This window comes from Homarus americanus, unplaced genomic scaffold (genome assembly GCF_018991925.1).
Source record: "Homarus americanus isolate GMGI-L3 unplaced genomic scaffold, GMGI_Hamer_2.0 scaffold9729, whole genome shotgun sequence".
NCBI classification, from domain to species: Eukaryota; Metazoa; Arthropoda; class Malacostraca; order Decapoda; family Nephropidae; genus Homarus; species Homarus americanus.
In genome coordinates this window covers 523,624-549,469 of record NW_024728130.1, presented here as the reverse complement: position 1 = coordinate 549,469, position 25,846 = coordinate 523,624, and the positions used below count along the sequence as shown (strand labels likewise).

Here is a 25,846-nt window from a genome sequence, read left to right as displayed (position 1 = left end):
TGTGGTATAGGCGACGGCTGGGTGACTTCGCTGCACTCTGGCCACTGATAAACACTTAATTGAGACTGTCATGACCGAGTTCCTCCAGTCACACGCTAAAGTTATTTACATTTAGATCCGTGTTCGTGTTTTTCTTATTATAAGTAACTGGGTGGGTCGTAGAGATGTAAAGTAATTTAATATCCCGGGCATTTTCTGAACCGTGATTATGTGAACATGAACCAATCACTTACTTAGATCTTTTATTATGAGATTCACAAGTGGTTTAGGTAGCCTTTCCTGACTGACATTCTGAGAGTCTTTGTCATGTTGGGTCCCCGTAAACAACTTTCATATAATCCTTATGTTTATGTGAATTTGTAAGCATCTGACATTTACACACATAACCAGATGTATAAACTAAAATATTTGAGTTATTTCACCTACTGATTCCCATTATAATGCCTAAATCAACCCGTTACAGTGTCTTAAAGCAAATTATAGAAAATGGGACTGTCAACTATATTTATACAGTATATTTTATTTATTAAGTTTCTTCTGTATGTATTGACGTTAGTAATGATTATATTAAATGTGGTGGTGTTTGTTACGCGTCTTGCAAGTTAGCGAGTGAAAGACGAGCTGAAGGGTGAGTGTTGGCTGGAAAGTAGTTAGTAAGTTAGCTGAAATACGAGTCATGGCTGTCAAACCGGTCACAATATATATTTTTTCTCTTTTTAAATCTGATGGAGGTTTAAGAATATTAGTTTGTAAGTTGACATCAAGTTGTAAGATTATTTACGAATACTAATAGATTGTTTACATTATCACAAGTAGAAAGTAAAGTTGTTGTTTGAGGATGTTTTGGCGGGGGTGAGAGTGTGGGTTGACGGTAAGCTTGTGTACTGTGATGGGTCGATTAGTGACGTTCATGATGTAGATACTATTTATTATTATTATTATTATTATTATTATTATTATTGTTGCTGCTGCTGCTGTTGTTGTGGTTTTGATAAGTAATTATCATATTAACAAAAATAAACTACTAATAATGAGTAATTTAGTATGCAAAGTAGTCTTATCTTCAACTAAATGATACTGTACTTTTTATTTCAATATTTCATCACACACACTCAAGTTAAGGTTAATTTTTGGGGTATGTATATATATCTTAAGGAAATGCTGTATATTGTTGGATGTTGGTAGGTGTGGTGGCATGGCCTTGGTGAGTATTTCCGTTGTTTGGGAGCCAATAAACGTGCTCCTTAACATACTGTACAAGCTAGGCTCCTCACATCACTCGGCTGTCCGGTGTAATATAAGAAGTGAATGTTTGTTTTTTCTCCTGTTAAATACTTCGTGGGGTAATAATAGTATCGTCAGTAATAATAATAATGAATGTTTTTTTTTAGGAGACACGATACAATCTTTTAACAGTGTCTATATAAATCTAGTTGTTGAAGAAAGAGATATTGAAGCAGTAAATATACCGACTGTTGTAAATATGACGCCATTGTTACAAAGTATATATAAAATAATGTAGAAACCCCAAAGAAAATTCAGCTGAGTTGGTGTACACTTAAAAAAAAAAAATATGTTGCTTTAATTTGCATGACAACAAGATCCTGGCTGTTGGGGTAAAGTGTATGTGTAGGTTAGTCTCCAGCTCTGCCCCGCCCTTCCCTCACACAGTCGCCATTATTCTCATTTCTTTCTTTACCAACTCTGCTTATCGGCGTTTCCCTTCTTGCTGTCATTTCTCGATTCGTCATATCAAAACAATCTTTAAGCTCTAGATAAGAAGTTTTCGTTTAATTTTACTACTACGTGAAAGGGAAACTCGACTATTAAAACCCAGGCATTATATCGTACGGGGGTTGTTAAATGCAGTTTGAGTGAGACTGAGATTGCAGACGGCGGCAAGAACTGTGGAGGGCCTTTATCGTTTTATTAGGGAGAAGCGTTGTTGTCGTATTATGGAGTTGAGCCGTAACTCTCTTGGCGTCTCCTGTTTTGGCAGACTGTCATTTATACACGTCAAAGTCACACGGAGGAAAGGAGGTTCTCGGGATCATGATCGTATACTGTACTCGCTAACGCTGTGGATGGTCCCTCACTTCACTTCCTCACCTTACATACGCTTGGATTATAAAGATACTAACCCACCACAGCCTTCAGATTTAGTCTTAAGCCTGGTGGTAGAATTCTGTTTCGTTGAGTCATGATATTTGGGAGTTCGTAGAAATTCACTGGTTGGGTTAATGTTGTCACGTCTTAAGCCACGAGGAATAAGAATTTTTTTTACCAATTTTTATAGATTTGTATATTAATTTTAAGTTACACCGGCCTTAATTTATATATTTACATATATTATTGATATTATTACAGCGAACCCTGACATCTTGGGTATAAATCTTGATGGATTGGTAGTCACTTTTTCAGGGACCATTTGGGTGTTGGGCGTGGCAGTAACACCACAACAGATATGTATCAGTGAGGTGGTCGGGGCGGCCTGGTGGTGGTGGTAGTGGGCGGCGGCAGCGTCATGCCTCGTAAAAAAATCATCCCATGATAAATCGAATTTAAAGTGTACATGTCACAAGTCACGACACACTTTGTTCTGTATAATGCAAAGATCCCTACCTAACTGTGTGACCTAATCAATTTTGTAAGTCGATAATATTCAGGCAAACGTTTTAGATATTACGATTTCTTGGATAAATCTTTGTATAATATTCTTAATGTTGTTGGTATATAATTGTCGAGGCAGGAAACCGAGGAACTAGTATACAACGGCAAAACAAAACCAATAATACCAACCACTAACAGCGTACAGTATACTCCGGGCAGAACTCTTCCCTCTTATCACTTCCCAAGTACACACCAGTTTCCACCAGCCAGTCGATTCTTTAATGTTTTTCCTAGAATATATGGTAATTCTAAATACATCATCAACCATAATTTAATCAGCTATTCCTAGTCAACAGGTTTATATTCTTACCAAATTTGAATCGAATAAATATGAAGTTATTTTGAAACGGACATAAGGGACTCGAAGTGTAAGCTATTGAATATTTTTAGTACTGTATATTATTCTCTCGGGCACTCAGTTGTCTCAAGACTCTCAATATTAATTTTGTTCTGTCACAATCTCTCGGGCCCTCAGTTTTTGTTATCTCAGGCACACAGTTGTCTCAGCCTTAATAATTGTTCTCTCAGCCACACAGTTGTCTCAGGAGCCTTAATATTTGTTCTCTCAGCCACACAGTTGTCCCAGGAGCACGTCTCACATCACCCAGTCTCTCCCTCGGCTGACCCGCCCCGTTTCGGATAGGATATTGTGGAAGATTCCCTTACCCAGCAAAGACAGCCTTGAGAGATTGATGGTGATGGCTGGCGGGGAGGGCGGAGGGCTGGTGGTTGGCAGACGCGAGGAATAAATAGGGGAATGCAGGAATGGAATGGATGAGGGAAGAGGTGAGGAAGAGGGTTAAGAGAGAGAGAGAGAGAGCGAGGGAGAGGGAATAAAGACTGTGTTATACAAGAACAAAAGGATTAAGAGGGGACAAAGCCATGAAAGGAGGAGATAGTAGCACAAGGAAATGAAACCGTGAGGAAGGAGGAGAACAACAGAGGGTAGGAATAAAGGAGGAACAGAGAGAGAGAGAGAGAGAGAGAGACGATAACGACGTGAAATATAAGCTGGGAGGAAAATGAAGTTATGTTGGGGGCGGAGAATGGAACGGTAAGGCTGTGGCGGAAGACAGAATAATGGAAAGAAATTGAACACTTAGAAAACAGAGATAGTCAAAGGGGTGAGAAAGGGGAGGGGGGAGGTGATAAAAGGTTAAAAGTAGCTAGGAGTGTTGTGGATTGGGGGGAAGATGGCGTTAGTGTAGAGGCGTCGACCGTCATTTATGTAAGCTGTGTCTGGCGTCGTGGCGTGGGATAACCTCATTTTTACGATCTTTTAATTTGATCTAGAGTATAACGTGAGGGATGGAACACTCTTGGGGGGGGGGGTTGATTATGATGTATAAATGTGCGTTTGTGTGTTTTGAGGGAGCGTCGTGGGGTCGGGTATGTTAGTAATTTGTATAATCAGGATGCAACATGACGCCTGGAATTTTTGCCGAGTCTAATGTTGCCAATACTGTATTGTATCATAATAGATTTACATTTTGTTTCTACCACTTGGGGGGAAAAACAAACAAACACAAAACAGACAGAAAAACTTAGCTTTTTTTTTTCTTCAAGAATTAATCCCATTTTTTTGTGCGGTCTATTTCACCCAAAATTAAACCCATTGTTGTTGTTATCCAAGGTGATGGTGTTATTGTTGTAGCGCCGACAGGGGGAATGGAGGGAGAGGTGAAGGGCTCTTGCTGTCTCTACTGAAATTTACGACTGTCTGTTTTAAAGATCTTGTGTTTGTGTGGCTTCCGATTCAGTGATATAGAATAAACATTGATTTTTTTTCTTCTAATCTATGGACATCCTGTATAATAAAATAAGTGCTTTCTTTTGGATGACCCTGTACATTAGCGTCTCGTGATAATGTGTTAATTAGCTGGTTATGTTAATTTATGAAGAATATTTGGTAGCAGAAGTAATGAGGACAAAGTCGGCTACTAGACTATTGCTTTAATAATGTTTCAATTTTGCCTCCGCTAGTCTTGTGTAATAAATCTAGCGGTTAATTTCTTTCATTATGCCCCTCTCCCCCTCATCGCCCTTCTCCTCTCTCTCCCTCTACCCCTTCTCTCCCCTCCTGCTGGTAGTGATGGCTTTCTTGGTGTACTGCTTCTCCTCTTCCTGTACTGCTCCCCTTCCTCAACCTCCTTTTCTAACACCACCTCCTCCCTCCTTCCCCTTCTTCCGTCTGTTTCTGCTTCCCCTCCTCCTTCCCCTCCCCTCCTTTTCTTTCTGCGATATCAAAATACTAAATACACAGGTAAATAAAATCAGCTTGATATACACATAATAAAGTCATCAGCGTCGGATCTATTCATTGTTGTTGTTCATCAGCTGTTTGTCTGCGTCACTACCAAGTCTACGGTCTGAAATTGCCAGGAATAACACGATCGTCCCAAAATAATCTGGATTTCCTAAAAATTTTGACATCAGCTTACTTATTTCGCCTGATGTTTAAATTTTTCCCTAACGATACTCTAGCTTAGTCTAATCTAACCTTACGTAATCTATCTTCGCCTAATCTAACACAATCTAACCTAATATAATCTAAACCACGAAGGTAGCGAGCGTAAACGCGGCGTCACAAATAGCTTTTCTATTGTTAACTTTTTCATTACAGTCAAATTTTCACGAATCGTTGTCGTTGGCTGTTTGTCAAACGGTATAGACCGTGGTGACCGGATAAAACCCCAACGGACAAAACCCCAGTCTCATATATAAAATAAAACACTTATGTTTAGGTTAGGTCTACATTGACAACGTGTACGACAATTTCGACAACTTATCGGAGTTAACTCAAGATCTATAATTAATACTACAAATAGTTATAAAAATAAACTAATTTCTACTTAAAATATAAAACTGAAATTATTATAAAGTAATTATTACTCTTTTTCCCAAGATAACTCATTTTTTGTTTACATTTTGACCACACTGTAATAACAACATGACGGAGCCAACAGGTTAAATAATTTCCCAAGTATGGACACGCCTCTTGGGGAGTTCTTGGTGGACCAGATAAGGCAGCGCCGTTGTCTCTGGGATCACCAGGACTCTTCATACACAAAAAAGGCGTATAGTTGCTGCGCAGTCTTCGTCAGGGAAATTGGCGAGTTGGTTCTAAACGCGTGTGTGTGGCGGTGCACAACAAAAAAAGTGTGACGAATTTCTGAAAGTTAAAAACAATAATGACGAAAGAATGACAGAGTGACACCGCATTTAGGGTGTTTAATCATCAGGTGAAATAAAGTGGAGGTGTATAATCTTTACGTGATTCAAAGTTCTGAATCATCATACGTTTATCATATTCAACAAATTTGCATTATCACCTGGTATTTACACCATTACCTCACAGTAAAACTAATAATAATAAACTATGTTTTATTGAATGTTTAGAAATAATTATTAATTTGTCATATTTGTTTACTTTTTCAAGACATCTGTACACGTTATAATACAAAGTGGATTAGAAATTGCACAACGAGCCCAGTATATTTTTTCTTAGAGTACTAGAGTGTATTCTGTGTGTCACTCCACCCACCCACTCACACACACACACAACACGTGGAGGTGACTTATTGAACACGACACACTCATGCCTATAAAGATCGTGTGCAGCATGTTGTGTGGGTGGTAATAGGCTATCACTTGACATTGATCTCTTGTCTGTAGATGTAGTTAATATTTTATTCCCAGCGCCAAATATGCATGGATAGTAATATTTATCTTCCTGTTAGTGTAAGATCTCTATTTGTGTGTTAATACTTGTATTATTTTAGTATTAATGCCACTTATGTTTCTTATCAACAATGCAATGTGGTTTTTATATGGTAAGAGCAGCTTAGTAATGTCTGTTTACATATTCAGTATACGTTATCTGATGCTAACTTCGAATTATAAATGCGTGTGTAGATAATTATCACCACTTGTTAGCGTGTAACACTCACTCCAGAAAGTATCTTTATGTAGGGTACGATGAATTTCAGAATGAACACTGTCACTCCTTTTGTCTCGGTAGGGTTATCAAAATCCTTCGTCCTTTGTGTCATATTGTCTCACACAAAATCTTAAGATACTTTTTGGAACGTGTGGGGTGCATTGGCTTATGGTAATGCATGTATAATATAATTTCAAGTGACAGCAGCGATAGTAATTGAAATGTTGTATGTGTGTGGCAGACTGGTAGTGGGGATGGGTCGGAGTGCGAGCCCTGTCAGATACAGCTGGAGGAGCGACTTGTCAAGACTAACCCCATCTGGTTCCTCCCAGACCTTCAGCGTTCGGGTGCTGTCCATCTACTGCAAGGCAAAGACGAGGGGGTAGGTTATCATGGCGACCTTTTTGTTTCATGACCATATTTTGCTTCACCGTGTAAAATATCCCCAGACCATTTTAGAAATATTTGGCCAGGAAAATATTGATACGTAATTTGCTAACATAATTTTTGTTCATCAGGACGTAGAAGGGGCTGCAGTGATTCTGTTATACTGGGTTATATTTGATTTAGTACTGTGTAGTATTTATTGTACTACAGTCTGAAGTCCTGCCTTGTAGTTATAGGTTTAAATCTTATATTTAATGATAGTTTTATATATCCAACAGTCAATATTTTCTCAGCATTATATAGGTAGAATATTTTGTGTATTTAAAACTTCACCATTTGTTACCAATGACCTACTTTATATCTTGTATAAAAATAGTATGTCAGCCTTTTTTTAATGCGGCGAATTGGTTAAGTTTTAAGAAATAGTTACCGCTAGCGTATGCTGTATAAATATGAGTAGGAATATTTTTGTGGGATTTTTAAACCTGAACTTTGTTATCCTCGAATCCCCAGTGAATAAGAATGTAGTAACTCAACAGATAAATACATGAACTTAATTCCAATACAGGATTACTGTAGTTTGTTATCAGACGGGCGGATGAACGGTAGAAATCTATCTTTTTTTTTTTTTAGCTTAGATAACAAATATTAAACTACGGAATATATTATGAAATATTTGAGTAAAAATAAACAATATTATCCCCAAAATATATTAGGGTCACATAAATGCAAGCCAAATTACACTGAATATATTATGGTATTTGCAGAACTTCATCGTCCGTCAGAGCAGCAAGCCCGACACCCGCGCCTTGAGTGTCCGCCTCCCTCCAGACAAAGGGCCATACATCCAGCACTACCTCATCGAGATACACAACGACGGAACTGCATACTCCCTTGAGGCCTCTGAGAATCGCTTCGATAATCTCCCGGCGCTCATTGCCTACTACTCTCAGTGCTGGTAAGGAAGGATCCAGCCTATTTTCACTAATGACGCTGGACATTTTTTTTTATAAGGGTCTGGGTTTTTCTGTTGACCGTATTTTCAGAGAAGTTTTTCTCTGTTCATCTGAAAACGATGATTTTCCCTAATGTTGTTTTTTTGGGTCCCACCAAAAATGCTGAAAATTTCGGTATAGGTCGTCCTCAACACACAGTTTAGGCATCTGTGGTCGAAATGTTGAAATTTTTAAAATAAATTTTTATTATTAAGAATCTTCATATTAATTTATATATTTGTCAAAACTTCATAATCAAGGATACTAATAAGACGATTAGTTATTAAAATGTCAACATTTCGACCACATCCTTAATCAGCATGTTGAGGACTACTGTAATAATACGTTTTATTTTATTTTATTCTTATTTACTTGTTTACTTACTTTTACTCTTTCTTTATTCTCTAATTCTCTTTTATTATTCTTAATCTTTCTCTGTTCTTTATGCTCCTGAGATGGAGGAGGTTGGGGGTAGAGGGAGCGAAGGAATGTGAGGGGAAGGAGGGTGTGGGTAGTCCCTAACTGTGGTCAACCTCTCCTACACTGAGGGTAGGTAGAGAGGGGATGCTGATGGGAAAAATAGCTAGGAATAGGAATAACATGTGATAACCAAGACACTAGGGGAAACAGGTGATAGGTTACGTTATTTCTAATGGGCTCACTGTATCATTGCATACCACCAAAACACTTCTAGCAAATCAGCCTTTCTTAATAAGGGAGGGTTGAAATAGGATTCTAAGTAACAGTTACTGCATTTATTGAATATTTTCTCTTAGGGTTAAACAATTACACTTGAGAACAAAAACCTATCTTTCTAGCTAGTTAAACTGGTCACATGAATCACAATACATTTCGTGAAAGGGATAGAACCTAAAGTGTACTCTATATACAGTATTCCGCCATGTGGGAAGATGACACACACACGTCCACACCCCCAAAAGAAAGACTTGTTTTAAAACCGGGTGCCTACCTTACTGGGGGCATGAACTCAGCCTCCAGCCAACCAGCACAGTTAGGTCTATGACATCACACTCACGGGTCACTGTGATTGGCTCACGCCTCGGGCACTTGGACACTCCTGGTGTAATGGCGGACAATCTTTGTATAAGCTGAATTTTCCTGTATTTCTCTAAACATGACACGATCTACTCCAGAACACATGGCATTGTTACACGACCTATACTGAGATTTTGAGCAAATTTAATTCTTTTGTTTGAAATCTCGGTATACTGTAGGTCGTCCTCAACACACTGATTAAGGATCTGTGGTTGAAATGCTGAAATTTGGGTCATTAAATTGTCTTAATAGTACCCTAGATTAAATGTGCAAACCTTCCGATGTAGGGGAGGGGGGGGGTGGTGATAGGTATTGTAGGAAGGGGTGTACTAAGGCCATGAGGTTAAAGCTATGTTATAACCAGGAGCTGAGGATGATAGGTGTAGGAGGAAGGACTTGTTTCCCAGATGGTATTTAAAGAGTGTCGTGTGTGGGCTGGACTGACTGGGGCCCTATGATTATCACTCCATGGCGGCTCTACTACATGGTCATAAATCTGCAGGGAGGAGTCGTATACTAGGCTGCTGTCTCTCATTCTGATCTCTCACTCTCTCTGATGTGGTCTTAAATTCTCCCTCCTGTCTTCTCTTCTCTCACTCCTTTCGCTCTTTTGTCTCTCCCGTTTGATAATTATAATGCTATTTCCCTTTTGTTTATTCCTTCCTTTATTTTATTTGCCACTTTTCCACCAAAGTTGATTTTTTGTTTTGCATTTCTTTATTCTCTTTGTCGTTTGTACCATTCACCTGAAGTTTAAACCCCAGCTTAGTTCACTTGATGATTACCATCCTAATGCTACCTGGGGGGTTAGATTAGGGTGGTTAATCTTCAGGTGAAATAAGCTTTAGCTAATATTCAGGTGAAAAAATCTAGGGGCTATCTTCAAGTGAAATAAGCTGGAGGTCTAATCTACAAGTGATCCATTTATATTATAATACTAATCAGTAACTGGTGCCAAGATGGCTTATATTAATCATGAGGTTTTAGTAATGATAAGTGATCCTCCACATCATAGTACAAGACAGCAACACCTTTACCATCATTACAAGGTGTCAGGATTTAACATAAAATGCAAGGACAGTGAATGTAAAGTGTTTTTATAGTAAACATTGTATTGAAACCGAGTTTGCCAATACCTAACTAGCCTTTCTTCATCTTATAGCTGTCCTACAGCAGTACAATAGTATCTGAAACAAAAAAGGTATAACAAAATGAGATTATAGAATACTGAAACCTAGAAAGAACATTTAGGCAAGTGCAAAGTGATAGTACAGTAATTCTTTATCTATATGGCTATGCAAAACTAAAAGCATTACATCCCTTAGACATACATTAGTACATAAGAACAATACAGAGGTAAACCACAAGTTCATAAAGTAAACTCTTCTCTGCATTGCTTTGGTGTTGACATTGTATTGATAGTTATTGCATTTTGCAGTGACGAGTTGCCGGTGCAGTTAAAGTTGCCTCGATCTGTTCAAGAAGCAAAAACCAGACACGAGCTCACCTCCCTGGCTCTACTTGGACAAGGTAAGAACCAGTGTAGTGTTATCTGTTTTACACTGTGTCTATTATTGGGAGGATTCTGTTATTGAGAATATTCACTGGTAAAAGAGGTTACTGTATCCATAAGTACTTTATTGAGAGGATTTACTGTAGTGTGGTTGTTGTCATTTTTCTTGTATTTATTTATTTTATTTAATGAACTTAGATGTCTTTTGGTATTAATAATCATTCATTGATTTACACCGTGAATATTAGAACAAAAAGTAAGTAGGTTTGGGGTTTTGTTTAGTGTATTTTTACTTTATTAAGATCTTTTGTTTTGTTTTGTCCTCAGAGTTTTGGGGTACAGCAATGGCCAGCCCAACAGCAAGTACTCCCACAGCCGATTGTCCTCGTAGTGCTGCCCCAACACCATCCCCGCGCCCTCACGACCTCTCCTTCAGCAGCTTCGGCAAGGGCGGAGTAACAAGGGGGATATCCTCCACCAGTCTCCTATCACCACAGACTCTAGGAGGGTTAGGTATCTCAGTAGGTTCACTTGGCAGTTCTATGGGAGGATCCATTGGAGGCTCGACATCATCTTTAGCGCCAATTAGACCAGCTCCTCCTGTACCACCCTCTGGGGACCGATCATCACTTAATTTAAATTTAGCCCCACTTGATGAATTTTTAAAGGAACAGCCAAAATTTACTTCATTCCGTTCCCAGCCAGCTACTCCAGTTACTCAGTTGAAACCTAGTACACCTGGCACCAAGCCCACACCACCACCTCGCTCCAGTCCACCTAGTACCCTTTGGGCCAGTCAGATCAGCCCAACAGGATCTCAGAGGCCATTGAATAAGCCCACTCCCCCTGCCAGATTCAGTCCGCCAATAATGTCGGAGATAGGAACTCCCACTAGTGAAAATGGGGAACTAATCCCTCGGGTCAGTCAGGCCCCAGCGCCACCTCCACGATGGGCCCGATCATGCATCACAACGTCACCATCAAATATTACAGTCACAACAACTTTAACTCTCAATGTTAACCAAGTGAAAGCTCTACCACTGCATTTAGATGATGGACAGCAGGGAATGACTGTACATGTAGCTAATTTAGAAATCTCCCCAACTGGCAGTAGCAGCTCACAGTCAAATATCCTAAGTACTACTCCAAATGGAAACCAGAATGGCACACTAAATGGCTGCAGAGATGGTCTACACCTACAAATTCGACAGCAAATAACCTCGCCTCAGAGCACACCATGTACGCCCTGTGCACCGAGCACTCCAATTGGAGAAGAGGCTCCTGGAATGCCAAGAGTTCGTTTGCGTAGTGGAAGAAGGGATAGACGAAGACTTTCCAATCATTATCACGAGGCCAATATTGTTGACAGTAATGCACCTTACTGTCGATCATCTCTGGCAGATAAGATTAGTGATTATGAAGACTTATGGTCCAGTCCACCTCGTGAAGTGCCAACAACCCCAACATCAGCACAGCCCAAAATGCTAACTTTTAAACCTCGAAATGAAATCTCTAAGTCAATGGGGGACCTCAGTGAAATAGCAAAAAATGCAAAACCAGTTCACTTTACCTATGATACAGATAATAAAAAGGAAGATGAGAGCACATACAATAATGAAAAGCAGAATGGTAACAGCACAGACTCTGTAAATTCTTATCGTAAAAATTCAAGTCCATTTTATATGGAACCAGCAGATGCACTAAAGGATCAGCAACCACAGGCGAGGATTAACAAAGCTTCAAACAAATTATCAAGGAAAACAACAAACCGCTATTCAGACTCTAACATCCAGTGGAAGACTAGAAAGAGTCACAACTCCTTGGGTAAAATAGATTCAAATGAAGACCTGCCATTATCATCAAGCATAGAAAACTTAATGAATGGTAAAAATCATGAAGCTGTTAGTATGAATTTAGAAGATGAAAAGAACAAGAACATTGAGAGTGAGAAAAACAAGGTAAATGCTGGTCATCTAGTCAATGGGCAATCCAGAAATGACGCGAGGCGCCACTCAAGGGTGGGAGGACGAGGAAAGCCAATAGCTCCACCCAGAATTAACAATGATCCTCTAACACCCAATGGTGAACAAATGCCAGAAATTTCTTGCCATGTCGCCTCTTCTTGGGAATATCAAGGTGTGGGATCAGACAATGAAGATGGCCCTTGTGGAGAAGGTAGATTCCCAGTTGGTGATACTGGAGGAGAATCAGATAGTGTCATGATTCCAGGTGATAGAACTGTACAAGATCTGATCTCCGAAAAACTTCCAGATCTGACCTTGGATTCTCAGTCGCTGGCACCGAGTTATGCAACACGCATTAGTGAGTATGATAATGTAGGAGGCCACGGTCCTGTTCGAGGAGAGGATCACCATCCCCTACAACATCAGAGACAGCAACCACAAAAAAACACTTCACGCAACATTCCTCTTGAAGAGCGCCTTCACCCACCGCTCCCCACTCACTACTTTCCTTCAACTGTGAGCGACTCAGGTACAGAGTTTTCTGAACCATGGGATTCAAGGAAGTGGGAATCATTAATGCACTTTGAAGATGACTCCTCAATTGACCAATATCCACGCAGCTCAACAGAAACCCCGGCTTTACGTCCTTACATTCATGAAGACTCAGATATGGGTGGTGCAGGCGTTACAGACACAGACTCATTTGTGCATGTGCTTGGAGAGTCTGTGGCTGTGAGTGATGATGAAACTGTTTCAATCTCAGGGACGCCAACCTTGTCCCTAGCTCATGCTCCCAACCTGGACACACAACAGCGGTCTAGAATTAGTAAGTGTCTGATACATACTTTCTGTTGATTATGTTTAAGATTTGAAAGTACAGTAAATCCTCCATTTTACTGACCTCTATATAACAAACTACAGTATATGGGAGAGGGAAGTATATTAGATAGAGGTTTCACATCGAACAGACTATCCTCTCCCATATAGCCCATTATATAAAGGTTTCACTGTACAGGATTGATAAGAAAACATACAGAAGGGTTATACTGACATATTTAAACTTGGTGGCATTTGTTTGCATCACACAGTATGTTATTAGATGTGAGAACCTTTTGTGCACAAAGGGAACATAGAAAACATTCATGCATATGGTTAAGTTTGACAGTTAAAACAGGTTGCAAAAGATTGTAACCTAAGTAACATTAGTTTTTGTTATAGATTCAAATTCGATTGTAAAAAGTCAGTCTAAACCATAGACCAGAATCAGAACTGGCTTACCTGAATTGACTTCCCTAAACTGGCTTACCTGATATTTTTGCTAATTGTCTCGCAATCAAAATTTCGAATGCAATGTTCAGTGATGGTATAAAAGAGTTTGGATGTGTAAAAATGTGTAGTTTGCAAGTGTAAAATATATTTTCCGTTTGCATATTTGAGTGACATCCTGCCATATTTAGCCCTGGTCGAAGGATGTCACTTTGTACAGTTAAGAATACAAGTCTCATAATTGACCAACTGACTCGGCTCTGCACCCTTGTATCTGTTTCTATCTCAGACTGTCACTCATCAGCACATTGTCATAAAACAGTAGACAAACTTTGCACCCTCACTCATCTAAATGTATTGACAGCTTCATTGTGTCTGATATTTTAGCACAGATGTAAAAGTAAATACAAAATTTCAGAAGTTCATGAAATATCACTGTTTTTCATACTCTAGGTTGCATTGAACAATAATCTTCCTTATCATGTAATTATGACCATTCACTATATTTTCAGTAAAGTACAGTACCATTTTTCCCGACAGTGTCACCGCAGTTACTTGCGCTGCGTCACCGCCAGGATGCCGAGAATGGTGCTGCCATTAAAGCTTACGCAATGGGCTTGGGGAGTGACACTTCCACAACCTTCAGTCGGGCTGTCAGCAATTTTATTACCTGCACGTTCGAGAGCCCCGAGCGAGACCCGGCCATCGTCACCCGTAATGTCCGTCAGTTTATGTCTGGGATGAAGAATTATTTAGTCACGAGCGGCGAGAAGGAATTTGAAGCAATAGTCAAGAAACAGCGAAGTAATGTAAGTGCAAAGTGCAATTGAAGGTTAGCTTGTACTGTAGGTATCAGAACACAGGTGTACAAAGTATTATACAGGTACATAAACAAAAGCATAGTGATCCGAGAACATTAATGCCAATATTTTGAAGATTTTTGCTTTTATATTGCGCATCATACCAGTTAACTACAATCCAATATAAGCTTCAGATCTTACTACTGGGGTGATAAAGCCTCTTATACTGTGCTTCTCTCATCTGCTGCTTCACATCACTTTAGAGCAGGGTTGGCCAGTTTAAATCGTGCTTTAAACAAATAAAAACATTTTGTGTTTTTAATGTGCCTTTTTTCTTGGTCTTATAGAATTTTGTTGGTTTTGATTACTTAGATGGTTTTAAATATAAATTTGGAAAAATGTATGATAGGGTAAACAGAAAAGCATTATGGGGGGCATTACAAATGTATGGGGTGGGAGAAAGGCTATTATTAAATCTATGAGATTGCTGTTTACAATTTGATATATGTATAATTACGTGTCCAAATGACTTCAAATATTGGAATTGCTTTTCTAAGGCTAAGTACTCACTACCTAAGGTTTTTTCTATTTTAGAGAATTGTTTTACGGGAATACGTATATGAGGAATTATTGTTTCACTTGAATTCATGCCTCAGTTTTCAATGTGGTCTGTAGTAGCGGTAATTTTTTCCATAAAGAAAATTATTATACTGTATTTACAGTAGACCCTTGCGAATTCGTGATTCACGGTAAGTAGATGGTGGCTAGCTTGCAAGCCTTTTCTCGCAGCACAACAAGTCACCCTACTCGGCATCTCATGTTGTACTCTCAAGACTTTAGTGTTTCTGTGTGAAATGACCCCTAAAAGACTGCCTAGTGTCAGTGCCAGTGCCAGTGGAGTGAAATGTAAAAGGCAGAAGTCAGTGATGACCCTGACAAAGAAAGTTTTATTATTAGGTAAGTTAAAAGAGGGGACAAGTGCTGCTGCGGATGGTCAGTTGTTTGGTACAGTATAGGTATACAGTAGTGCACTTTGGTAGTATAAGTTGCTTTTCACGGTTTTGCCAATTAGCACTATTTCTTGGAACCTATCCCTCGCAAATGGCAAGGGTCTACTGTACATACTGTGTTAGGATTGTAATGGAATGATGATAATGACAAGAATCTTTGAGGAAGTTGAGGTTTTAACTGATAACACCTCAGTAAATCTTATGAAGACTCCTCCTACATTAGAAATATGGTGATTCATACAAATTATTCTCTTTTTACTTGTCTGTACAGTATATATGAGGAGAATAAAAAAAAAAAAAATCACGTGGGGTATACAGTATAGTTTGGATTTACACTGTCAATTGAACCTGTGGAGGTCCGCGTAAAATGAGAAACGCGTCAATGAAATAACAGAACATATGGGATTAATTGAAATAGAGACTGGGCCGACCCTCAAACTCCACTTTTTGCCGACACAATACGTACGTTGTAGTAAAAATAGTATCTTAACTTTATGATGGTATGCACACACACATAATATCTAAATAAAAAACTACGCTACTGTACAAATAAAGGTGTTTAACACTTACGTTAGTAGAAGAGATGGGTCGGCATACGTGGATGGCGGCTGGTTCCGAGGCAGAGGGCAGATTAGTGGCCCTCAGGTGAATCACTTTCACTATCCACCACAGTTGTCAGGGCCTCCCTGACAAATCCCTCAAAGTCAACATCACTGTCACTGACTTGGGCTGGCTGTGGTGGGTTGCGGGCGAAGAAGTCCGTGATGTTACGCTGACGGCTAGTGTTGACGTGTACGTGATACATCGTGATGTACTGCTCCATACCTTGCTGTAGATGGTTATTGAAGACTTCATACTGTTGATTGTCAGGGTTGTTGGAAAGGATGAGCTTCAGTTTCTCTGCAAACTCGATGGCATCCTTAACATTCCCATGTGTTTACTTGTGTTCTTCTCGGGCTGACGCACCACCTGCATCTTCACTGATGTCATCATCATCCAACATCTCGTCGGCAGTCACCTCAGGATCCCTGATCACCTCCATAATGTCTTCGTTGGTGTTCTCGGAGAAGCCTGCAGCTGTAACACTCTGTGCAGCTTCTCTTGCAAGGTCCACTGCAACAGACTGAACCTCACCAGTCACAGGTTGACTCTGCCTCCCACCTGGGATATCTTGCAACACATGCCGCCACGCATGACGAATCGTTGCCACAGACAGCTGCCTTCATGCCTCCACCAAGAAATCAACAGCTTTCTTGACGATTAATTTCTTCCAAAACCGTTTGACGCGAACTTCTTGCTCTGCCAACTCTTCTTCGTCGCTCTCGCTATCGGTGTCACCCAGGTTACGCAACTCATCCTTGGTGTTGGTACAGTCGTTCAGGAGCTTAAACTTCTTTGCAGAGAATGCAGCCTTAACGTTGCATATCAACTCCTGGTCCATGGGCTGGATTAACGACGTAGTGTTGGGAGGAAGGAAGACCACTTTTACATTGGGGTGACGATCCAACAGTAGGGGCGAGTGTCCTGGTGCGTTGTCAAGGAGCAACAAAATGTTGAATGGAACATTCTGTTGCTCGCAGAATTTCTTGACGTCGGGAACAAAACAGTCGTCAAACCAGGAGAGGGACAGAGCAGTGAACATCCACACCTTACGTGAGGTTAGCCAGTGGACATTTAGCTTGGTCATGTCCATGTTTTTGTAGGCGTGTGGCTTGCGGGCTGTGTGGATCACCGACAACTTGAGCCTACAGGTACCGGAAGCATTGGTGGTAAACAGAACAGTGATGCGCTCCTGCAATTTCCGGGCCCGACACTTGCTGGCAGACTTGACAAAGACAGTCTTGGTAGGTAGCTTTTTCCAAAACAGACCGGATTCATCCATGTTGAACACCTGGTCGTCGGTGTACTGTCCTTCCTCCATAACTTCTCATAAGAATGGAGGAAAATCACTTGCTGCAACACGGTCAGCACTACCACCTTCACCAACAATGTTAATGTTGGTGATCTTGTTCCTCTTCTTAAACCCTTGCAGCCACCCAGAGGAAGCAGTGAAGGGTCTGGGCTCTGCAATTCCCATCTTGCGTGCCACTGCCACATACAGTTCACGTGTGTACTCTTGAACTGACTGTGTGTCCACCGCCATGTTCCGTCTTGCCCGACGAATCAAGTAGCTCACCAGCAAATTCTCAGTCTTGAGCAACACCTTGTTCTGTCAGTACTTCACCATTGAAGCACCTGCAGTCTTTGTGATGCTCATGTGTTATTTTATCTTGGCGGCATCCTTCTTGATCGTCCAGATCGTAGATTCGTTCACGCCATGCTGGCGCGCCAAATCAACTTGCCTCGTACCTTTTTCCAACTCCTGCTTAACTTCATAGCTTGAAGCTCGTCATATCTTCTTAGGCTTGGGGCAGCTTGGACCAGGTAGTTCAAGGTTTTTCTGTGGTGTTGGGGGTCCAGCGGAAGCCATTGTTGCGAGATTAGCGGGCACACGAGACAATTGTATATGCAGTGACTGAGAACAATGTGACTGGTGCGGGGTAGGTCAGCGGGTTCTTCCCTCCCGTGGCAGGGCATGTCATATTACATTAAACCAATCACAGCTAGTGGGGGAGGGAGGTAAGGATGCGTGGCACAATCACAGTCCGATACGTCATATGACGTCAGCGATAACGTAACAGCAACCTAATGCGCACCCTTCACGGCGCATGGTCGAGAATGGACCGCTTGAATGAAAAGTGGCGTGGAGCGTCTGGACCTCCAGCCGCTCTCCGCATAAATGACCAAATTTACCGCGTAATTAAAGCATTTCAATTCTGGCAAGGCACCGCGTAAATTACCAAACGCGTTAACCAAAATCTCGTAAATCCAGACTATACTGTACCTGTATATTTATTACAGTACACTCAAAAATTTTATTAAAAAAAAAAAGAAGGGAGAACAGGTCCATACACAGTATTTCCACTGGTTCACCTATGGAACAAAAAACTACCCCTGGTAATGCTTTGAGTCATAGATTTATCCTTGTCTGAAGCATATAATTTGTGTATTAGTAAAGAAATGTTTTATAAACTTTCACCAGAATATACATCATTACTAGACAAAGTACTCAACACTTAAACATTTTTGTTCATATCTTTACTGTGAGTTGGATAGTTTATTCATAACTTTCTAATACTGTACTGTTGTTCTCTTTTATAACAGCTTAAGGCAACCGAGTTCCTAAATCTGGATGCCATCTTGGAAGACGTTCTGGTCCGACTTGTACTGCGCCCTCTGTGGACCCATATTAACAAACTGTTTGTGGAGGCTTACTCAGCTAATGGCTCTATCCAGTTACTGGCCACAAACATGAAATATGCAAAGTCACAGCCATATATCCGCCTTGGTATACGGGTGAGTAACATGAAAAGTAACATACTGTATATTTCTATTGTATACTTACTTTAGAACTTAATCTTTTTTCAACTTGAATAAAAGCAAGTTTACCTTATGGTAGGGAGGTTATGTAATGTTTGATAATCAAGGCCCATGGAACTATCTGAATCTCAGCCTGGCTCGCTGAATGTGCCTTGAGCACAAAGAAGGTTACGTGATTGTAAAATAACCATTCAAGAGCCCTGCATGCCCAGTACAGTACTTGCCAACAATGTGTAACATAGAACCAGCTATTAAGCAGACACAAGTAGTGAAGAAGTAAGGTATGCAAAATTGTTATGGTGTTAGAGATTCTGAAACTACATACTTTAATGTTAAATACCTGTACAGTACTAGATAATTGTAAATGTTTTTCATTCACAGCCCGAGTTGTCACCACCAAGTGGAAGTTCTCTTGAAACTATTCGCAGTCTTTTAACACGAATGCAGAAACTGTTTGCCCCAAGAGAAAAATTAGAATTCCTCTTGGCTACCATCTCACACATATACCAAGCTGTGAGTATTACTCTTCTTTTTCAGCTTCCTGGATCTGTTTTGAGTGCAAGGAGGGAAAGTATTAGACCTACTGAGATTTGAATGCAGAGAGAACCATGTCATAACAAACAAAGATAGGGAAGTATTGTTCAGGGAGATTGTTTAGCCAGCATTAGTATGTGGATATGTAGCACAGAGTCTGAATGTTTAACAACTATTGGCAAGATTGAGATAAAATTTTGCCTAATCTGAGTACAGTACTTCAGTCACTGAGGGGGCTGTAATTGATTACTGCCAGGTAGAACAGAGTATCAAGCACAAGAGATAATAGAGTACAGCATATTCATTAGTGTCATATTAACTTGAAATTTTGATTTTGTCCATAATCTCATATAGGTGCTCTTGAACATGCTGATCTGTGGTTAAATTTTTTTTATTTGGGTAATTACTGGTCCTTATAATTCTTGGAAACACATTAAATAATGTTATAATGTAATTACACAATGCCAATGATTTTTGATGGCAGTCATTGGTTTTTTTGTGTTATTTTGGAGGTGCTAAAATAGTTATAGTAAAGTAAATTTAGTATAAATAGTAATCAGGAACTTTTATACAGAATTCATAGACTTCTTTGGGATAAATATAGTTTTTGGATTTCAGATGTATGAAAATGGTGACACATCAGGTTCAGGAGATGCTGATGACCTTGTTCCAATGATAATGTGGGTCCTGAGTCAGTCAGGGATGGTGTCTGCAGAGGTGGAGGCAGACTACATGTGGGGGCTGCTCCTTCCTAGTGCCTCATCTGGAGAAACATCATACTACCTGGAAGCTTTTCATTCTGCTATTCATGCACTTAAAAATCTCTCTCCTTCACCTGAGTCTTCACCTGGAAATAGTCTTGATTCTGTTAGACAGGTAAATTACTTGGATATTGCAAAGTTTTCAGTTTTTTTTTCAAATGAATTATGCAATACATTACTGTAGTCATGTTTAACTGATACAGGACAAACATTTATTTTTTTATTTTACATAAAATTACTAAATTTACAGGATGTGTCTATGGTGTCAGACCAGGGCATCATGAAGATCGTTATACCGGATGAGAAGAATGGTAGTATAGTCACTCGCACATTACCCATAAGACCGGCAACCACCACACGTGAGGTTTGCAAAATGATGGCACACAAGATGAAAGTAACAAACCCCCAAGACTACGGACTCTATAAACTTGTGGATGGACTCGGTAAGTGTGTGATCATGTGATTTTGTGTTGCATTTTTGGGGTGTCCAAAAAGGCTGGGAACATAACCTATTGAACTCCATGTTATCATGATCCCAATTTTCGACCTGCAGTGGGTTTTTCGAGAACCTAAACCCATCTTGGCAAGTTTAGGTGTTTCAGATACCCAAGACTTGGTGTCATTTTCTTGGCGAATTTAAATGCTTTGGACACCCATGACCATACAGTCTTGGTGTCAATTTCTCTTCAAATTTGGGTGTTTCAGACACCCAAGACTATAGTCTTTGGTGTCTTTTTCTTGGCAAATTTAGAGGCTTCAGACACCCAAGACTATAGTATAGTCTTGGTGTCTTTTTCGGAGCTAAGAAAATTATGCCTCTCGGGTGTCAAACACCCAAATTTGCCTGGAAATTTCCATAAAATTTGTATTTTCATGCTTTTTTTCTGCTACAATTCTCTTGGTACCTTTTTATTATCAAAGCTTTATTTGTTTGAATTTATATACAGTATTACAACTTCTATTAATATAGTAAATACAATTTAAATTCTTGTTTCTATATTTTATAGAATTAATGCAAATAATATACTTGTTTCATTTCAGAGACCTTGCTGTCGGATAATGAATGTCCACACAAGGTGAAGTCAGATCTCACCACTCATGGCTTCCATTGTACCTTTGCATTCAAACGCATCGATGCCAAAATTGCATGGCCAATACTCTCTTGATTGTAATTATATACTCGGTGTATTGTTCCCAGATATGATCTGATAAGGCTTTAGTGTTATGATACTCTTAATAACAGAAAATTACACTGCACATTTATTTTCCCTTTAAGTAAAAACATGAAATTGATAATGCCAGATTGATTTATGCTGTAAATATTCATTGGTTACGGGAGATAAAACGGCATGTAAAACTTTATCATTTTAAATTACATTTGGTGTCTTTTTGCTGTTTAGATCACTCGCCAAGTACTGAAAACCGGGCATTATCTCGCAAAAAAAAATACGGAAATTTAAAGTAAATCACATTCAGGGTAGTTGCAAGTTTATTAATTACAGAATCAAGAAATAGTTACCCCTTCAGAACCAAGAAATGGTTTTAACCTTCAGGATATAGTTTTCTTGCTTTTTTTTTTTTTACCTGTAATTTTCCCAGTGCAGCAATAAAGACGAGAACAGTGAAGCTTGGTTCATAAGTTTATTGATAGAAGGGGGACATATAAAATAATAATGATACCATGCATTTATTGTTAATGTAATCGCATCCCTTACAGTTTTGTGTTGATGTATATACTGTTAATAAATGTGTCACAATTTGTGTATAACTAGAGAATCTCATCTCATAGGTTATGTAATTTGGGTTAATACTATAAGAAAGCATTAAATAGCTCACCTGATGATAGTAGTAATCTGGCATATTATACATTACTTAACTGTACATTATTCATCATTTAGATATGGAGACAATATGTAATTATTACCTTTTAACTGTCTTGATACATGTAGCCTGAGTTATCATACCCATTGCAAAACTTGACCATTTCTCTAAAGTACTGTATTCTAAAGTTCAAATATATCTTGCTGTATGTGAATTTACCACACGTTTAACAAAACCTTTTTGTTACCTTACTAAGTGAATATAATTGACACAATCATTCAGTGTTGATGTAATCGTCTAGCAATAGGGTAAAGGAGACCTATAGATCCGAGTGTGCTCAATATTATCGTATGCAGTGAAATTATCAAAGTTTAATTAAAATCTAGGAACTCTAGTGTTTCATTTGTGTGTTAATACAAAATTTCCCTTTAGTTTATAATTAACTTACCTTTGACAATAAGCCTTAGTTTTGCTCAAAATGGTAGCTGTAGGTGTGTATTGTGGTAATGAATTTTGAAAGCTTAGAGAACAGCTTATGGATACTCAGGCTTATCATTGTATATATACAGTATTGCAAGTGATAACAAGAAAGTGTTTTGACATACTTTTGTGAAATTATTTGCATGATACTGTACCAAAAAGTGCTGTTTACACACTGTATATGGATAGAAGCTTGTAAAGTATAATTTATTATATATTTTTTGTTTATGTTTATATGATTTCTCACCCAGTGTACTGTATAGGTGCTTCAGACTACTAGGTGAGACAGGCAGAGTAGTGGGAATGCTCCCTTTAACTCAAGAGTAGGAATTACCACAAACAGAAATGTCATGTAAACAGTGCCATTCACATTTTTACACCTTTTTTAATGCTGAAAGACTTTGGGCACTTCACATTTAGCACCAAGGTTTTGATCTTTTATTTTTTTCTACATCCAGCAGTGAATGATTTTCTACTTTTATAAAAAACTCTAACCATATCACATTTGACGTAGTTTAGCGGTAGAATCAATCTGATGTGTAATATTTACAACTCCTTTTTGTATATAATGTACTTTCTTTGCAAATAATGCTGAATGGCTGTGTTACAGTTGGTGTAAGGGGAACCCATCTGTTTGATTTGTAAACTTACTTGGAAAGAAAATAGGTTTTAGATCACCCTCCCATACATGGCACTGTTCTAGATATTGGTGTGTAATTATTACTGTTAGTGCCTGTTGATTAATTAATGTACTGTACTTTTAATGGGTCAAGAAGTTAACATCAATTGCAGTTGACACCAAGTTATAATCAAAGTCAAACTTATGGGTGACCATGTTTGCGTACAATGTCTAGTCATTGCTTGGTAACTGTAGTTGCATTAAAGCTTTTTATATACTAATATCAAACATTATTAAATCTATTTCCAGATCTTAGAATTGAAGATGTACTGGTATATTGGAACTACATCTTTTAACTAAAATGTTCTAAGATGTCAATAAATTAATAAAGAAGCTCACATTTTAAAGTCTATGATTCTTGTTTACCTAAAGTATATACAGCACCATACTGTAATGCATGTGAAAACTAATGGATGTGTTTAGACTGATGTGAAAAACGCATGATGACTTAAACCCTTCAGTACAATGACTTGATTTCTGTAAGAACAATGTGTTCTTATAAACATGATAACCTATCCCCTTCAGTAAGATAACATCATACCCAGGGGTTAAGTCTTCATACTCAAGGAGTTAATACACAACTGTATACATTAATTTACAATACAGTAATTACTATACTGTACTCACCAGCAGAGGCTGTCATCTTGGGCTTGTGATGTAGGTAGGCCAAATGGTGATATGATGATAGAGGATGGCCTGCCTTTGTCCTGTACCGTCTACTGTAGCAGGTGTTACGGTCACTCTCCTTTCCCCCCCATAAAGGAAGGATACTATACATATACATCTACACACTAACTACAGTAAGCAAACACTGTCCACTGCTGAATGTACAGTACAATATACGTAACTGTAATCACGTTTTATGTCAACACTGTATTCTTGGCTAATTGTGTACTGGTATAGTAATATACAGTACTGCACAACACAAATTGTAAGCAAAACCAGCAGCGACTGAATGATCAACCTTGTACAATGGCAGCAGAATATGAAATATGTGAGTGAACCTATGGACTAAAGGCACCCACACACTATCAAATATGTTTGTCAAACATGATGTTTTATCATGCATCGCCACACACTTCACAACTAGAATGATCAAACTTCAGTTGGTGTCTGGTACGTGCCGCCTCAACACTGGGTGACAGCATGTAAGGAGGCAGCCTGTATTGCTATTATACTTGCTCTTGAAACAGAGACTTCAAAGAAAATACAGTAGTACCCCGATTTACGTGGTCAATTGAATGCACAGGGTACCCCGTTAAGTGAAATCCGCGTAAATGGAACAACAGAACATATGGGATTAATTCCAATAGAGACTGGCCCGACCCCCCAAACTCCACTTTTTCCAACACAATACCTATGTTGTAGTAAAAATAACATCTAAATTTTATGATGGTATGCTCACACAATTAATATTTAAGAGAAATACAGTCACCAGGTTAATGTCCATTCAAATAATAGACTCAAATCATCCCCCCCCCCCTCTTCCCAGCTCACTGGCCCCTACCTCTCTGAGAAATGATTGGGTGAAACACTAGATTTTAACGTTTAGTAATAAATAATACCTCAGACTAAAGTTAGGATAATATAATTGACATTTCTGGATTCCTTGTAAGACCAGGAACATTTTGAATATAAATGTCATATATTTTGCACAAAAGATAACATATTTACTCAGATTAAACATTACATCTAAAATTTGTATGTCTAATGCAAAATCTATGATGTTTATATTCAAAATGATCATCAAATTGTAAGAATTCCAAGTTCTTTAGGACACAAATATCTATACAGTATTATATCTTTTTTTACACCAGATCCTTAACCTGATAGTGGTTAAATACATAGATCTTCATACATGAGTGGCCTTCTCTGAGAGGTTAGGTACAAAGATCAACGAACTTGATTTTTAAACTTCCTGCGGCATCTGAAATGGCCCGAGGGGTTAATATAGATCAAATATGGAACAAGGCAACCTCTAAAGACAGGTGTGAGGCTTACCCTTTGAGTGGGCCTCAGTATCATGTAACAGTTCTGTTAGACACAGTGAGATGCATTGTTGCCAGTTCATGATGTAAACAATGTTAGTGTGAAACAATAAACTTGTAACTGATACGCTTATCACTGTTATGAATAAATTAAACATATATAAGTAATAAAAGTGGCCAAATTAAGTGACAGAACAGCGAAGATATAATTCCATGAGTAAAAAACATGACTTGATGTGGCATAATGGTACAGTATATTACACCAGTCATAAGACAGAGCGAGCCACGCCTCCAGCATCAACCTCATGGCCCGAGAGCATCAAAATGGCGAGTACTGTACAACCGAAATGACTATTATTCTCATGTTTTATTTACCAAACTGCAACTTTTTCAGCCCCCCCCCCCCCTTCCACCAAATCACTTTTAGCCGACCAGGGGATGATATTGAACATTCCATAACACGACCACTAATGAGTTAATCGGCACACCAAACAGTACAAGGTGTCCCCAAATTCAAATGGATATATTCCTGGACCTTGTTCATAAGTCAATTTGTTATTAA

General features: G+C 39.0%; 1 protein-coding gene across 5 annotated transcripts in view; it reads left to right on the top strand.

Annotated features, from left to right (window-relative positions):
• The window catches only part of LOC121866018 (protein sprint-like), a 107,139-nt gene extending 83,500 nt beyond the window's left edge, over nt 1-23,639 (top strand). For 4 of the 5 annotated variants that reach the window (XM_042365601.1, XM_042365604.1, XM_042365600.1 and 1 more), the window contains exons 3-12: nt 6,852-6,992; nt 7,765-7,955; nt 10,487-10,578; nt 10,889-13,351; nt 14,332-14,600; nt 18,806-18,997; nt 19,403-19,534; nt 20,174-20,431; nt 20,567-20,759; nt 21,358-23,639. In XM_042365601.1, coding sequence (XP_042221535.1) covers nt 6,852-6,992; nt 7,765-7,955; nt 10,487-10,578; nt 10,889-13,351; nt 14,332-14,600; nt 18,806-18,997; nt 19,403-19,534; nt 20,174-20,431; nt 20,567-20,759; nt 21,358-21,482 — 4,056 coding nt within the window. In that variant the 3' untranslated portion in view covers nt 21,483-23,639. The remainder of the gene's footprint in view (nt 1-6,851; nt 6,993-7,764; nt 7,956-10,486; nt 10,579-10,888; nt 13,352-14,331; nt 14,601-18,805; nt 18,998-19,402; nt 19,535-20,173; nt 20,432-20,566; nt 20,760-21,357) is intronic. The other variant, XM_042365602.1, reaches the window with a different exon arrangement.
• The last annotated feature ends 2,207 nt before the right edge of the window (nt 23,640-25,846 follow it).